The following is a 13,868-nucleotide window of genomic DNA, read 5'->3' as shown; positions in this document are numbered from 1 at the left end:
TTGGATTTTATCAAAAGTAAAACTTTAGCTCTTCAAAAAACACTGTCAAGAAAATGAAAAGAGAAGCTGTCGAAAGGGAGAAAATATTTTTAAATGATATATCTGAAAAAAGACTTATATCCAGAATCCATAAAGAACTCTCAAAACTCAATAATAAGGAAGCAAACAGCCCCATAAAAGATGGGCAAAAATGTGAACAGACACTTCACCTAAGAAGATATATGGATAGCAAATAAGCATGTGAAAAGATGCTCGACAGTTTACTTAAGAAGACATATGGATGGTAAATAAACATGTGAAAAGATGCTCAACATCATTATCCAAAAACTAAACCCATTGGCATGGACTGGTTCCTCCTGATAACATGTCCAAAGCATGTGAGATAAAGTCCTGCCATCCTTGCTTCTAAGGAACATTCTGGCTGTGCTTCTTCCAAGACAGATTTGTTCCTTCTTCTGGCGGTCCGTAGTATATTCAACATTCTTCGCCAACACCATAATTCAAACGCATCAATGTTCACCTGAAAACAGTGCCTGAGAGCAGGACCTGAGACTTCCTGGAAGGTAGTGCCAGGGATCAGGAGCAAAGAAGAAGAAAATGTAAGTCAGGGCAGGAGAAAATGCCAATAAAAAGGGTGCATGTTGAGATAGTTACTGATGTGGGGCTCAGTCCAGCCAGGGACCTCTAAAGAACTGTAGAGAGCACCTCAGAATTGACACTCTGAAGGACAGAAGGCTATGGCACTGACTCTTGCCTGCTACTGGTTGAGAGTTGCCCTCAGAGCATTAACTCCTTTCCTCCCCCACTTGTGTTGGCAAGAGAGAGAGGCAGAAAAAAGACCCCTTGCATGGGGCCGCAGGGTCATGGGACTGTCCACCGCAACTGCAGTTCAGATCAGAGGTGGGCTGAGGACATGTGGCACAGGGCTCAAAAGCTCTTGAGTCAACAATGTTGTTGAGTCAATTATGACTCATGATGACTCCATGTGTGCAAAGCAAAACTGTTCTATAGAGTTTTCATGCTGTGACCTTTTGGAAGCAGATCATCAGGCCTAACTTCCAAGGTGCCTCTGGGTGGGTTCGAACTGTCAACCCTTTAGCTAGTAGTCAAATGCTTAACCTTTTGCACCACCCAGGAAGCTCTAGGTCAACAATACGACTTTCTTAAAATTATTGAATACCTCTGTGCCAGACAGGCAAACTTTTTTGTTTGTTTGTTTTTGTTTTTTAGTGTTATTATTGTTGTTGAGAATATACACAGCAAAACATAAACCAGTTCAACAATTTCTGCACATACAGTTCAGTGACATTAATTACATTCTTCAAGTTGTGTAACCATCCTCACCCTCTTTTTCTGAGTTGTTCCTCCTCCATTAACATAAACTCACTGCTACCTAAATCTATCTAGTCTTCTGAGTTGCTGTTGTCAGTGTGGTCTCATGTGGATAGGTCTTGAAAGAGTACGATCCTCAAGGCTGACATTTTTTACTAGTTAAGCTAGACTATTGTTTGGTTTTAAGAAGACTTCAGGGGATATTTTTAGTTTAAGGTTTGAAGATTATCTTAGGGCATTACTTTCAAGGGTTCATCCACCCTCCATGGCTCCAGACAGTATAGAGTCCATGAGAATATTAAATTCTGTTCTGCGTTTTCCCCCTTTTGATGAGGATTTTTCTATGGAAACTTTGATCAAAATGTTCAGTAATGGTAGCTGGGCACCATCCAGTTCTTCTGGTCTCATGGCAAAGGAGGCTGTCACTTGTGGAGGGAATTAGCCACCATTCCATATCCTCCTCCTATTCCTGACTCTTCTTCTTCCTCTGTTGCTGCAGGCAAATAGAGACCAATTTTTGTGCCTTGGGTGACTGCTTGTAAGCTTTTAAGACCCCAGGCACTATGCATATTATTTTATATAAAGATGTCTCATTATTTTTAAGAAGTATATAACTTTTCATCATTTGGATATGCAATAATTTACTTAGCCAGATGCCAATTTCTGGACATTTAGGTTGTGTTCAATCTTTTGTCATTGCAGTCTACACTGGCAAAAGGTTGAGCACAAGTATATCTGTAGGATGTCTGTATATCTGTACAAGTATATCTGTAGGATAAATACCTGAAAGTAAAATTGCTGTGCAAAAGAATCTGTCTTTTCCTTTTTTTTTTTTCATTCATATATTCACTGAGCAAGCATTTAGCACCCGTTATGTGTCAGACAGGATTTCCTGGATGGAGGTTTGAGTCTACCCAGAGGCACCTTGGAAGAAAGGCCTGGCAATCTACTTCCCAAAAATCAGCCTCTGAAAACCCTGTGGAGCACAGTTCTACTCTGACACTCATGGGGTCACCATGAGTCAGAGTTGACTTGACAGCAACTGTTGTGTCAAACAGTGCTAGGAGCTAAGGATACAAAGAAGTATCTTTTCCACTTGCCCTTTCAGGAAAAGGCTAGAAATCCTTAACTAATCCCAGGTTGGAACACTGCAGACCAGTGCTTCTCAAAGTGTAGTCCACAGCCCAGTGCTGCTCCATGAATCATTTGTTATGCTTGTAATGAGACAACAACAGAAATTGAAAGTAACGTTGGGAAACTTGTATAGCAATTCAACAAAGTAATTTTATGTCTGTTGAATCTAATAATTAAAAAATTGAGGCTTATATATTTTTTTCATTTAATTTTTCTGGTAATGAGTTTTTATTGTGTTTGTCAAAAATATCTGTCTGTCTGCTCTGACCGAGATCACAGCAGAGGGCTCTGGACAGAGATGGAGAAGGAGGTAGAACAAAATTCTAACACAAAAAAAAAGACCAGATTTACTGGCCTGGCAGAGACTGGAGAAACCCCAAGAGTATGGCCCCCAGACACCCTTTTAGCTCAGTGGTGAAGTCACTCACGAGGTTCACCATTCAGCCAGGGATTGGACAGCCTCATAAAACAAAACAGGACTAATGAGGCACAGCAGTCCAGAGACAAGGACTAGAAGGTAGAAGGGGACAGGAAAGTTGGTGATAGGGAACCCAAGGTTCAGTAAGGGCAGTGTTGACATGTAGTGGGGTTCTTAACCATTGTCATAGGGCAATATATGTGTACTAACTGTTTAATGAGAAATTATTTTGTTCTGTAAACCTTCATTTAAAGTGAGAATAGCATCACAACTGGAAGAACGTAATCAACTTAACTGAATTGTATATGTAGAAATTTTTGAAATGGTGTATCTTTGGCTATGTATATTTTTACCAGAAAAAAAGGTCCTCCAAGGCTGAGAAAGGAGCGTGTTGACACGTTGTGGGGTTGTTAACCAAGGTCATAAAACAATATGTCTACTAACTGTTTAATGAGAAAATATTTGTTCTGTAAACCTTCACCTAAAGTATAATAAAAAAAGATTTTTTTTAAATCTGTGAGGGATTAGAAATTTTAAAAACCAGCCCTTCACCATAAATAGTTTGAAAAGCATTGATACAGACAGCTCCAGCTAGAAGGGAAAGATCATGTTTCCCAGAGAATTGAGTGCAAAGATATATATTAGGGCTCCTGCTCCCATTTTCTAAGTCAGTGAAGTGTAATTTTGTCCATTATCAGGTCTCCATTTATTGGATTCATTGGGTTCTCTTTCTCCACCCTGTAGATGACATCACCATGGTCATCAGACAGGCAAACTTCAAGTACCTTTCAGCAGAGAAGCCAGAAACCTGGCATTAAAGCCCTCTCTCCTCAAGACTACAGGCAGAGAGACACAACTGACTTCCTCAATCACTCCCTCAGGATACCGTCTAGGAGAGAAGAGAAAGAATACCTTATGGGTGAGTCATTAAACAAGCCGTGGGATTGGGTAGGGCTGGGAACTTCCCAGAAGGTAAAGTTAGCTTACTACAGGTATTTCACTGAGCAGTAGTTAAATGAATATTCTCTGCTCTGCAAATAGCTGAGAGACAACAGACCTGGGTTTGAAACCCTGCTCTGTATGTCCTTGGGCTGGTTACTTAACCTCTCACAGCCTCCTTAGTTTCTTCATCCATAAAATGGGGATAATAATCTCTGCCTCACATTTTGTTGAGAACTAGAAATATTCCTTCGATTGGAAACTCAGTAATGCTTATTGAAATAATGCCTATCATTTATTGTGCAGTTAGTATGTGCCAGGAAATGTCCTGCGTCTTTCATACCTTATTTCATTTCTTCCTCACAGTAACCCAATCCATTAGGTACTACAATTAACTGAAGCTCAGAGAGATTGAGAAATTGGAAATTAGCGAGACACAGTAGACAAAGAGAAAAGGACCCTACACTGATAGATGGTAAATTATGGTTGTTATATGTGTGTGAGCATTTATCATTTATGGCTGTCCAAAATCTTTTTAGTCCCACTGTGCTAATGCAGAACCAAAAGAAGTTACATTTTCCAGTCCCCCTTGCCTTAAGGATGTAGACATGAGATTTAGGTTCTGCCAAAAGGACTTTTCAGGATATGATTCTGAAATGCACTCTGTGAGGAAATACATTAGGCACAGGGATTCCATTTTATTGGGATAGATGGCAGTACAGGCAGTGTGGTTCTTAATGAAAACACAGTCTCTCTCAGTTTGGTAAGTAAAAATAAGTAAAAAGGGGCTTTTGACCTTCTTGGAGTCCTAAAGGAGAAGAGCATGCCCTGGGCACTGTGGGGTTGAGGGCTCTCAAAAAAGGAAGAACCCCAAGGGAAGGGGGACAGGGCGGGGAGGCATAGTGGGTGGGGTCCATTTTCATATGGAATGCTTTTCCCATACCTCTTTGTCTTAGTTACCTGGTGCTGCTGTAGCACAAATACCACAAGTAGGTGGCTTTAAAGAACAGAAATTTATTTTTTCTCAGTTCGGGAGGCTAAAAGTCCAAATTAGGGTTTCAGTTGATTCAGTCCTTTGGAACCCAGAAGATATTGATTTTTTCCTCGTCAGTAGCCCCTGGCATTCCCTTGGTTCCTTGACATTCCTTGGCTTATAGACCATCTTCACATAGCGTCTGTCTTTTCCCATACATGACTCTGTGTCCATTCTGCTCTTTCTGTAACTCAGAAGTGATTAGATTTAGAACTCACCCTACTCAGGTATGACCTGTAATTAGCATAACAAAGAAAATCTTATTTCCAAACAGGATCTTATTACAGGTATAGGGGCTAGGATTTCAATACAGATTTTGAGAGGACACAATTCAATCCATAACACTCTTCTCTGTTCAAACCTTGAGGACATTTTTGTGTGTGTCTTTTCCACACAGCCTTTTAAGCATGGCCTAGTGTCAAAAGAGTCCTGGGTGGTACAAATGATTTGCGCTCAGCTACTAACGTATAAAGGTTGGTGGTTTGAACCTACCCAGCAGCGTCATGGAAGAAAGGCCTAGGGATCTGTTTCCATAAAGATTATAATCATGAAAACCCTATGAAGCTCAGTTCTACTCTGTTGCCATGAGTCAGGATCAACTCCCTGGCAAGTTTGGGCTTGTTTTGCTTTAGTCCAAAAAGTAACAGCTCGTTTGCCTGTGCTTGCACCCTTTCCCCCTCTGGTGAAGGTTTGTTTTTCAGCAGCTGCTGAGCAGAGAGATAAGAGTTCCCCTGATGAGCTGGAGCAGCCTTGCCCCAGTGGGAGGGATCTGCACTACCACAGTAAAAAGTGTTTCTTACCACTTCATGTTTGGTTTTCACACCCAGACAAAAAATGAGGCCATTTTATTTCTTCAGCTGCAAAACTAGGACAATAAGTCCAACCTCACAGGATTGTGATGACTTACTGACAGAGTGCTTTGGAAAATACCAAGTGTCAAAAAGCCTGGCTTATCATTGTTGGTGATATAATGATAATGATGCACAGGAGCAAAAAGGGCCCCTTAGCCAGTCTGAACTACCACCTTTCCCATCCTATGCGAACTTTGCACCTTTGCTCACAATATCCTTTCTGACTGAAATCAGAGTAGAACTGCCCTATAGGGTCTCCAAGGAGTGGCTGGTGGATTCAAACTGCCAACCTTTTGGTTAGTAGCTGTAGCTCTTAACCACTGCACTACCAGGGCTCCTAAGCCTCCCCAAGCTCCTGAATTCTCAAAGGTCCAAATCTTACTCATTCATTGTAACTCCAAGGGCTAACTTCAATCAAGTATTAAAGGTGATAACAGTAGGCCTACTTAGAGTTGCAGGAAATCAAGAGGAAGCAGCAAAGACTGGATTTCTAGGTTAGGGTATTGGTAGATGGGAGAAGGAAGCTGCTATATCTCTGGTCAATGTCCCAAAGGAAAAGGGGAATGTATTATGACTCTACACATTTCATAAATTCATTTTAGGAAAATTAGAAAACACAGATTTAAAACGTAAGAAAATAAAAAAAATCAAGGAGCCCTGGTGGCGCAGTGGTTAAAATGCTCAGCTGCTAACCAAAAGGTCAGCAGTTCAAACTCATCAGCTGCCCCATAGGAGAGAGAGATGTGGCAGTCTGCTTCCATAAAGATTTACAGCCTTGGAAACCCTATGGGGCAGTTCTACTCTGTCCTATAGGGTCACTATGAGTCAGAATCAACACAAAGGCAGTGATTTATATACATATTATATATATCTCACATACATTTAATGTTATATATGCTTATATAATTATATTTTATATATTTACATATATATTTTTACATTTTTTTTCTATTTTCCATATATTTATATATTTTACTGGGAGAAATTTTTTTTTCTTTTCTCAGTAAAATTTAATGTTCAAATCAAATAACTAAATGTTTTTTAATATGAATTTTCCCATTTAGTACATGGAGTCATATTTTTTGAAGATCCTTTTTAAATCAGGTCCTTGGGTGGCACAAACAGTTTGCTGGAAATCTCTTAATCAAACAACAGATGAGAATTAGGACTAGAATATTCAGGAAGAGCCACTGCCCTACACACAACCACCAGGGATAAGGAACCAGAGCAGGCACCAGGGATGGGCTGGAGGCTCAGAGACAATCAGAAGGAGCAGAGCATTGAAGGGGTGAGAGACACCCAACTAGACTCCGAAAGCCTGGGAAACGGGGTCAGGAACACAGATATCCAGGAATCAACTCTGCCTTGCTCCTCCCCCCCCCACACCCCCCGCATACACCACCTCCTTGAAGCAGAAGACCTTCTTAGGTGCTTACTCCAGACCCCTCTTCTTGCCCATCGTTCTTGATTTATTTTGTGTCATAATGTAATACAAGCTCTGACACCATCCTCAACCCAATGCCTCCCTGATTCTTGGGGTCTTATCCCAATCTGAAGAAACCCAGTCATAAAAAGATCTTTAAACACCTTTCTAACTCCTTTCTGCCTGCTCCCTTTAAGTGGAAGTGTTGAGCCCAGGTTCTTCTCCCAAAAGAGAATGATGAAGGGAGTGGCTGTCCTTTCTGATGGCTCTCAGCTCCTGTCTCTATGTGTTTTTGAGGAGCTGCTGCATTTCTTGCCTTTGGATTCTGAGACACCACCATATCTCTAGAATAAAGCCTGTTTCTAATGGATTCTGTCAACCATGCAGGTGAGAGCCCCCAAACTATAAAGGAGCCAAATCTCCCCTTGGCTCCCAAAGAGTATGGAACTGCAGCTGCGGTTATCGGTTATTGTCTTGAGGAAGCCCCAAAACTTTTGGTTGTTTATTCTTTCATTCAATTCAACAAATATTTATTGGGCACCTAGCATGTACTGGCTTTTAAAGTGGCATAGTGGTTAAGAGCTACGGCTGCTAACCAAAATGCTGGCAGTTTGAATCCACCAGCTGCTCCTTGGAAACCCTACAGGGCAGTTCTACTCTGTCCTATAGGGTCACTATGAGTTGGAATTGACTGGATGGCAACAAGTTTATAGTCTAAGAAGTAACCTTTAGGAATTGCCTGAGTAGCTCCAAAATAACATGAACTGACCCCACCAGAATCCATGGTGTGGAGCCTAGGGTTCCCACTTGCTCTGGAAATCACTGCTGGCTGCTTCTGCTCCAACCAGCAGAGCCCATGGACCATTGGACAGAACAGAGAGTGACTACCAAGGTGAGCACCGTCTAGTGAATGCTGGAGCATGACCCCCGGGGCTGGGTCTCCTCACAAAGAACTGAATCCCTAGGGCTAGCTCCCAAAACTTCCTGCCATGGCCAGAGTCCTGGGGAGGTAATGTATGGACATCTTTTGTCTACCCTAATCTTTAAGCCTCCCTAGAGAATAGAAGCCAAAGCCGTTGTGTCTATTTTGACTCATAGTGACCCTACAGGACAGAGTAGAACTGCCCTATAGGATCTCCAAGGAGTAGCTGGTGGATTCAAACTGCCAACCTTTTGGTTAGTAGCTGTAGCTCTTAACCACTGGCCTACCAAGGCTCCTAAGCCTCCCCAAGCTCCGGAATTCTCAAAGGTCCAAATCTAGACCATATGCTTATCAGGAACATGAATTAGTCAGGGTATTTGCATGAAGGAGTTGGCATCAGGGTGGTGGTGAGGAGCTCTGAGGTGTTTCCACTGCAGTGGACACCATAGTGCTGTTAACTCTCTGGCTGCACAATATATCTAGCCTGACCACAAAGCCTTGAGAATGGGTCTTGGTCTTGCCAGCTCCAGGAGCTCCAGTTCATAGGACAGACAAGTCATTACCAATGCCAGAGGCTTGCTTCAGCAAGAGCAGCTATCAGGGACTGGGCAGGAATACAGATAGGGACCCTTCACTACATTGTTGGACACTTCATACCTTCCCCAACCATCTTCACAAGCAGCTGAGTGGTACAGCCCTGAAGCCTATGTGAAAATAGGATAATCTGATGGTTAAGAGTCAGGCTCTAGAGCCAGTTCCCGTACTGGCTTAGCAAAGATAAACTATTGGTGCCTCAGTTTCCTCATTTATTAAAAAGGGTTAAAAGCGGTATGACTCCCGTAGGGTTGATGTGAGATTTTAAACAAGCTAATATTTGTACCTGGCACATGGTAATTATTAGAGAATGAACTTAGGGGAGGTGTGGGAGAGCTGAGCACCTGGCCCATAAACTCTCCTAAGAACCCCCACAGGGTCTGGCAGGTGGTAGAGCTGGGGGTTGGGTGGGAGAAGGGAGAGACACAGGCTGATTGTGGATTCCTGGAAGGTGAGAATTCTTTCCCTGGCACCCTAAATGCCCAGCGACACCTAATCCGGATGTGGCACGCAGCAGGTGCTCAAGAAAACACTAATCAGAAGAGAAAAGCACTAGCTTTCAGTTCCGCCCCACCCCCAAGGGCGGGACTGTGGAGGCGCCTGTCACCTGTCGGAGAAGGAAGTTGCTTAGTCCCTCGGTATTGCGGAGCGACCCGGGAAGCGAAACCGTGCCGCGTCTAGAGATTGCCCCTCTCCAGCGCCTACCCCCAACTCCGCCTCCCAGAAGTCACCCCATCCGTGTGTCTCACGATTTCCAGAAGCCTCTCACACCCTCCAGTCTGACGTCTTCCTCCAAGTTATGGTGAGTGGGGAGTCGATTCCGCAGTCTCCGACACTCTGCACAGGGCGCCTGGCACATAAGCTCAGGGAACGCGGTTGCGTCGGTGCCAAGGCCAGGGGCGCTGGTGCCGGCGGGGGAGACTGAGGGTTGTATGGACGTTGCCAAGACACGGGGAGTAGAGGGAGCAGCGCCGACGTGGGGCCATGGCTGGCTGGTGAACAAGGTCCCTCTCTCAGGTCCAGCGGCGGCTCCGCACCCCTGGTGCCCAACAAGGAACTGGAGAACCTGAAGTTCGTCGGCCAAGGCGGGTTCGGCGCGGTGTTCCGGGCACATCATAGGGCGTGGGGCTATGATGTAGCGGTCAAGCTCTTGAACTCGTGAGTGACCCCGTAACCCTGCTGTGCTCCAGGACCTGAATGGAGAGGGGAGGGGTTTTCCGAGGACCCCGCCCACTCGACAACCCTCTCCTGGCTTGTAGGAAGGCCATATCCCGGGAGGTGAAAGCCATGGCAAATCTGCGAAACCAGTATGTGCTACTTCTGCTAGGGGTCACCGAGAAACTGGAGTGGGAGAATGTGTGCGGGCCGACCTTGGTGACTCGATTCATGGAGAATGGCTCCCTATCTGAGCTGCTGCAGCACCAATGCCCTCGGCCCTGGCAGTGACAGCTTGGCTGCCGCCTGCTGCATGAGGTTGTGCTAGGGATGTGTTACCTGCACAGCTTGAACCCGGTACTGCTGCACCAAGACCTCAAGCCCTCCAACGTCCTGCTGGATCTAGAGCTGCATGCCAAGGTCAGCCCATTCACACCCCAGCCCTGTCTCAGGCCCAAGCCCTGCCCCAGAGCCTCTGGAGCCCACCTGACACAGGCCCTGCCACAACCTTGTCCTGTTGGATACCCTCAGCCTCTCCCTCTGGACACAGAGCTGACCAGAGGCCAAGGCCTACCCAGAAGCCTCAGCCCTTCCCTACCAGGAGACAAAAACTTTGACCCACAAACATCAATTCCACAAGCCCACCCAACCAGGCCCTCAAAGAACCATGGCCAACCTGGGCCAGAAGACTCAGGCCTTGACCCACTTCCACTGAGAAGGGGACTCAGAACTCCAACCCAAGGGCCCCACTGACCCTACCCTTCCTCTGATCCTTCACACTCCCTTTGGGGCTTCACCTGCTGGGGAGAGGGTGCTTCTGGAGGCTACCTGGCCCCTTCTTCTACCTCCTCCTCCTTCCCTCCATTTGCAGCTGGCAGATTTTGGCTTGTCAACATTTCAAGGGGGCTCACGATCAGGGGCAGGATTCAGTGAGCCAGGGGGCACCCTAAGCTACTTGGCCCCAGAACTGTTAGCTGATGTAAACCAGAGGGCCACCATGGACAGTGATGTCTACAGGTAAGGTACCCGTCCTAAACACATACTTGGCACCTCTCTAAGGGATGCATGGTATATGAGAGAGGACTGTTGCCATTCGCTGCCTCAGCTTTTTGTCTCCTCCAGCTTCGGGATCTTAATGTGGTCAGTGCTAGCCGGAAGAGAAGCTGAAAGTAAGACTCTAGGCCGACTCTGGGATCCTTAACCCCAGGTGCCCTTCTCCCACAAGCCCAAGCCTCCAAGCCCTCCCCTTCCTGCTTATCTACTTAGTCCACCCTATTCCCTCCTCACCTCCGCTTGGACTACACTCCCTGACCATTTCTATGATGGAGAAAGAGGCATACCCTGAATACCTTCTCTTTTCTTCAACCCCCACCCACACCCCCTAGTGGTGGTCCAGACATCACTGGCACAGGTAGCAGTGTGTGAGAAACAGGAACGCCCCTTCTGAGTGAGCTGCCGGAGCTGGGGCCCAACACTCCCGGCTGAAGAAGTTAATGCAGCACTGTTGGAGCCATGAGCCCAGGGATAGGCCCTCCTTCCATGGTGAGTTGGCCATTTCGCAGGCAGCTGGGACAGACTTGAGTCTGTCAGCAGGGGGCTTTACCCTAGGAAGAAGTTTTGTTCACCTGCAACCCGCTCTGCTGTCTCTCCAGATTGCTGATCAAAAACCTCCGAAGCCTTTCTTCTGGTGCAGGACAAGATGGATGCTGCTGTCTCCATGGTGAACCCCCACCCATACTCCCAGGGATGATACAACATGGCTCCCTTGGCCACCCAATGACTCTGCACTGACCACTGTTCTTTATGCCTTAATCCTGTCCACTCCCTATCAACTCTCAAGTTCCCAGGCAGTAAATATGGCCCAAGAGACTACTTTGTCCAGTTAATTCTGGCTCTCTCACACCCACCAAGTTCCTCCTGTGTCTGCAGGTGAAGAAGTTTCTTTCCGAGCAGAGGGGAAGCAATAGAAGGTTGTCTTTGCTAGAACCAGGCCCAGGAGAGAGAGAAATGGATGACCCTGGGAGAATCATGGGAAGCCAGTGCTCTTGGAATGATTCCATAGTCTCTGAGAGCCTGAACAACCTACACCTGGAGGAGTGCCCCGGCACTGTTCCTGAAAAAAGCACGAGCCTTACTGAGAAGATCAGGACACAAGGAGGGCAGGTTCAAGATACCAGGATAGCAGGGGCCTCTTCAGATTCAACTGCCCAACCTCCCCAAACTCCAAAGATCTCACCTTTCAGAAGCCAGACACCGAACTCCACCTCAGTTTGGGTCCCAGATCCTGGGACCCAAGGGAATCAGGTGAGCCATTGGTGAGACTAGGGGATGGGCTGGAGTGCCCTGTGAATACTGTTCTTTTGCCAGGGAAAACTTGGGGCTGAAGGGGTGTACAGTAGAGGAATCCAGCCCCTGGACAGGGGACCCGAGAGCTCTGTGTTTGTTTGCAGGGGGCTGAGAGACATGACAAGAACTGGCCCCACTGGGACTCAGAGCTAAATCCAATACCAGGTACTCACCCTTCACCCCTCCTTTCCCCTGCTCAATTCTTTCACCAGCTTCTTCCTCAAGATCTGAAGGTCCAGATACCTTGGCCGAGGGGAGAGCGGGGGGTAGAAGGTGGTGGTGGTGGTGGTTGCTATTAGAGATCATCTAACCCAACGTCTTTCTTTAATAAATGAGGAAACTGATATCCACTGGGAGGGGATCCCACTGAGATCACATAGCAAAGCCTGGATTTGGCCCTTGGTCTTCTGACTTTCCCAGTACCAGCTCTGTGAGCCCCACTAAGTGCCATTGTTGCTATGTCGGTCCAGAGGGCCTCTGAACCAAACAGACTAAAATATCAGTGTCTCAACTGTCAGTTACCACTCTTCTTAAGCTTTTGCAAACCCAATTCTGGAGGGGCAGCCTGAAGGGGAAGGCCAAGGGCACACCTTGTCTCAGCCACTGGCTGGTTCAGAGACCCAATACTTGCATTTCCCTAGGGTGAACACGAGGTGTCACTGCCTCTCCTAATTTCATTCCTAATTTCTCTTACAATGCAGCCGTCTATAGTCCTACATGGGTGGCAAGAGGTGCAGATTGGAAACAACAACTACATGAACATACTAGGGAGACCCACCCTGCCCACGGAGGGCCCAGCACCTCCCAGCGTGGGTAGGGACTGGCAGAACACCCAGAAGTAGCTTCCGAAGAAGGGCCCCTAAGAGCCTGAAGCGTGGAGTGGGTCACAGGGCGAATATAATAATGTTAATTGGAGCACCTTCTAAACTGTCTCAGGGTTGAGGCAGCAAGTGCCACTTCTTGTAGCCACGACTGTCTTGGAGGGCCCACTGGCCTGTGCCCAAGCCGACTTTGTAAACTGCCCCCAGGAAGAACTCAGTCAATAAATGTGGTGGAATTTTAGCCAAAGCGTGAAGCTGGTGGCTGAGGCGTCTGACCAAGGCCAGGAGGGACAGCCACGGTGGGCTGTTGAGCTGGCAGCGAGGGATGGAGAGGCACTGTAGCCTCTCCAAGGCCGGAAGCCTGGACGCTGGGGGCTGGGGACGGGCAATGGCGTGGCACACAAGGTCAGGGCCCAGACGGCGGCAGGAAGGAATCCCAGAGGCCTGGCTCCCCAGCTGCTCTTATCTCGGGCCGGAGCACTTCCTCTGGAGCCAGGGCACCGCCACCCCACCCTAAACCTAAGCTCTGGGGATAGAGGCTGTGGTCCCGCCGCCATCCTTTTCTTCTGGGCTTTAGAAACACTACTGCAGCCCTGGGGGGGGGGGCGGGGGCGGGGGGCCTCCATGGAAATTCGCAGACCTCGGCCTTTCTTGTGCCCTGCACGATGTCCCTGACGCCGAGGTCAGCTCCCCATACTATCACCTCCTCTCCCCATCATGCACACTTACATGCACATTGCTTCCCAGGTGTGGGAGCCCTTATGATTCCCCGTTGGTGTTCGGGAGTGGAAAGCTATGGCTCCAAAAAGCTAAGCACAGACGTGCCACCTCCCACGGAGCAGGAGACGGCAGGAACATCGACAGTTCAGAGCCACAGCGACTGCCAGCGCGGCAGAGAGA

General features: G+C 47.0%; 1 protein-coding gene across 1 annotated transcript; it reads left to right on the top strand.

The window, feature by feature from the left end:
* Positions 1-7,511: 7,511 nt before the first annotated feature.
* Positions 7,512-13,167, top strand: RIPK3 (receptor interacting serine/threonine kinase 3). The gene is given in 13 exon segments (XM_023725374.1): positions 7,512-7,517; positions 9,228-9,448; positions 9,664-9,804; positions 9,906-10,221; positions 10,673-10,818; positions 10,924-10,970; positions 11,187-11,240; positions 11,243-11,281; positions 11,284-11,343; positions 11,454-11,521; positions 11,731-12,105; positions 12,252-12,312; positions 12,849-13,167. Coding segments are annotated over 13 exon segments (1,650 nt in total). The 3' UTR covers positions 12,965-13,167.
* The last annotated feature ends 701 nt before the right edge of the window (positions 13,168-13,868 follow it).

The sequence above is a fragment of the Trichechus manatus genome, unplaced genomic scaffold (assembly GCF_000243295.1).
Source record: "Trichechus manatus latirostris isolate Lorelei unplaced genomic scaffold, TriManLat1.0 scaffold00305, whole genome shotgun sequence".
In the NCBI taxonomy this organism is placed as follows: Eukaryota; Metazoa; Chordata; class Mammalia; order Sirenia; family Trichechidae; genus Trichechus; species Trichechus manatus.
Note: the sequence above shows the minus strand (reverse complement) of the source record. Positions and strands in the feature narration are given on the sequence as shown.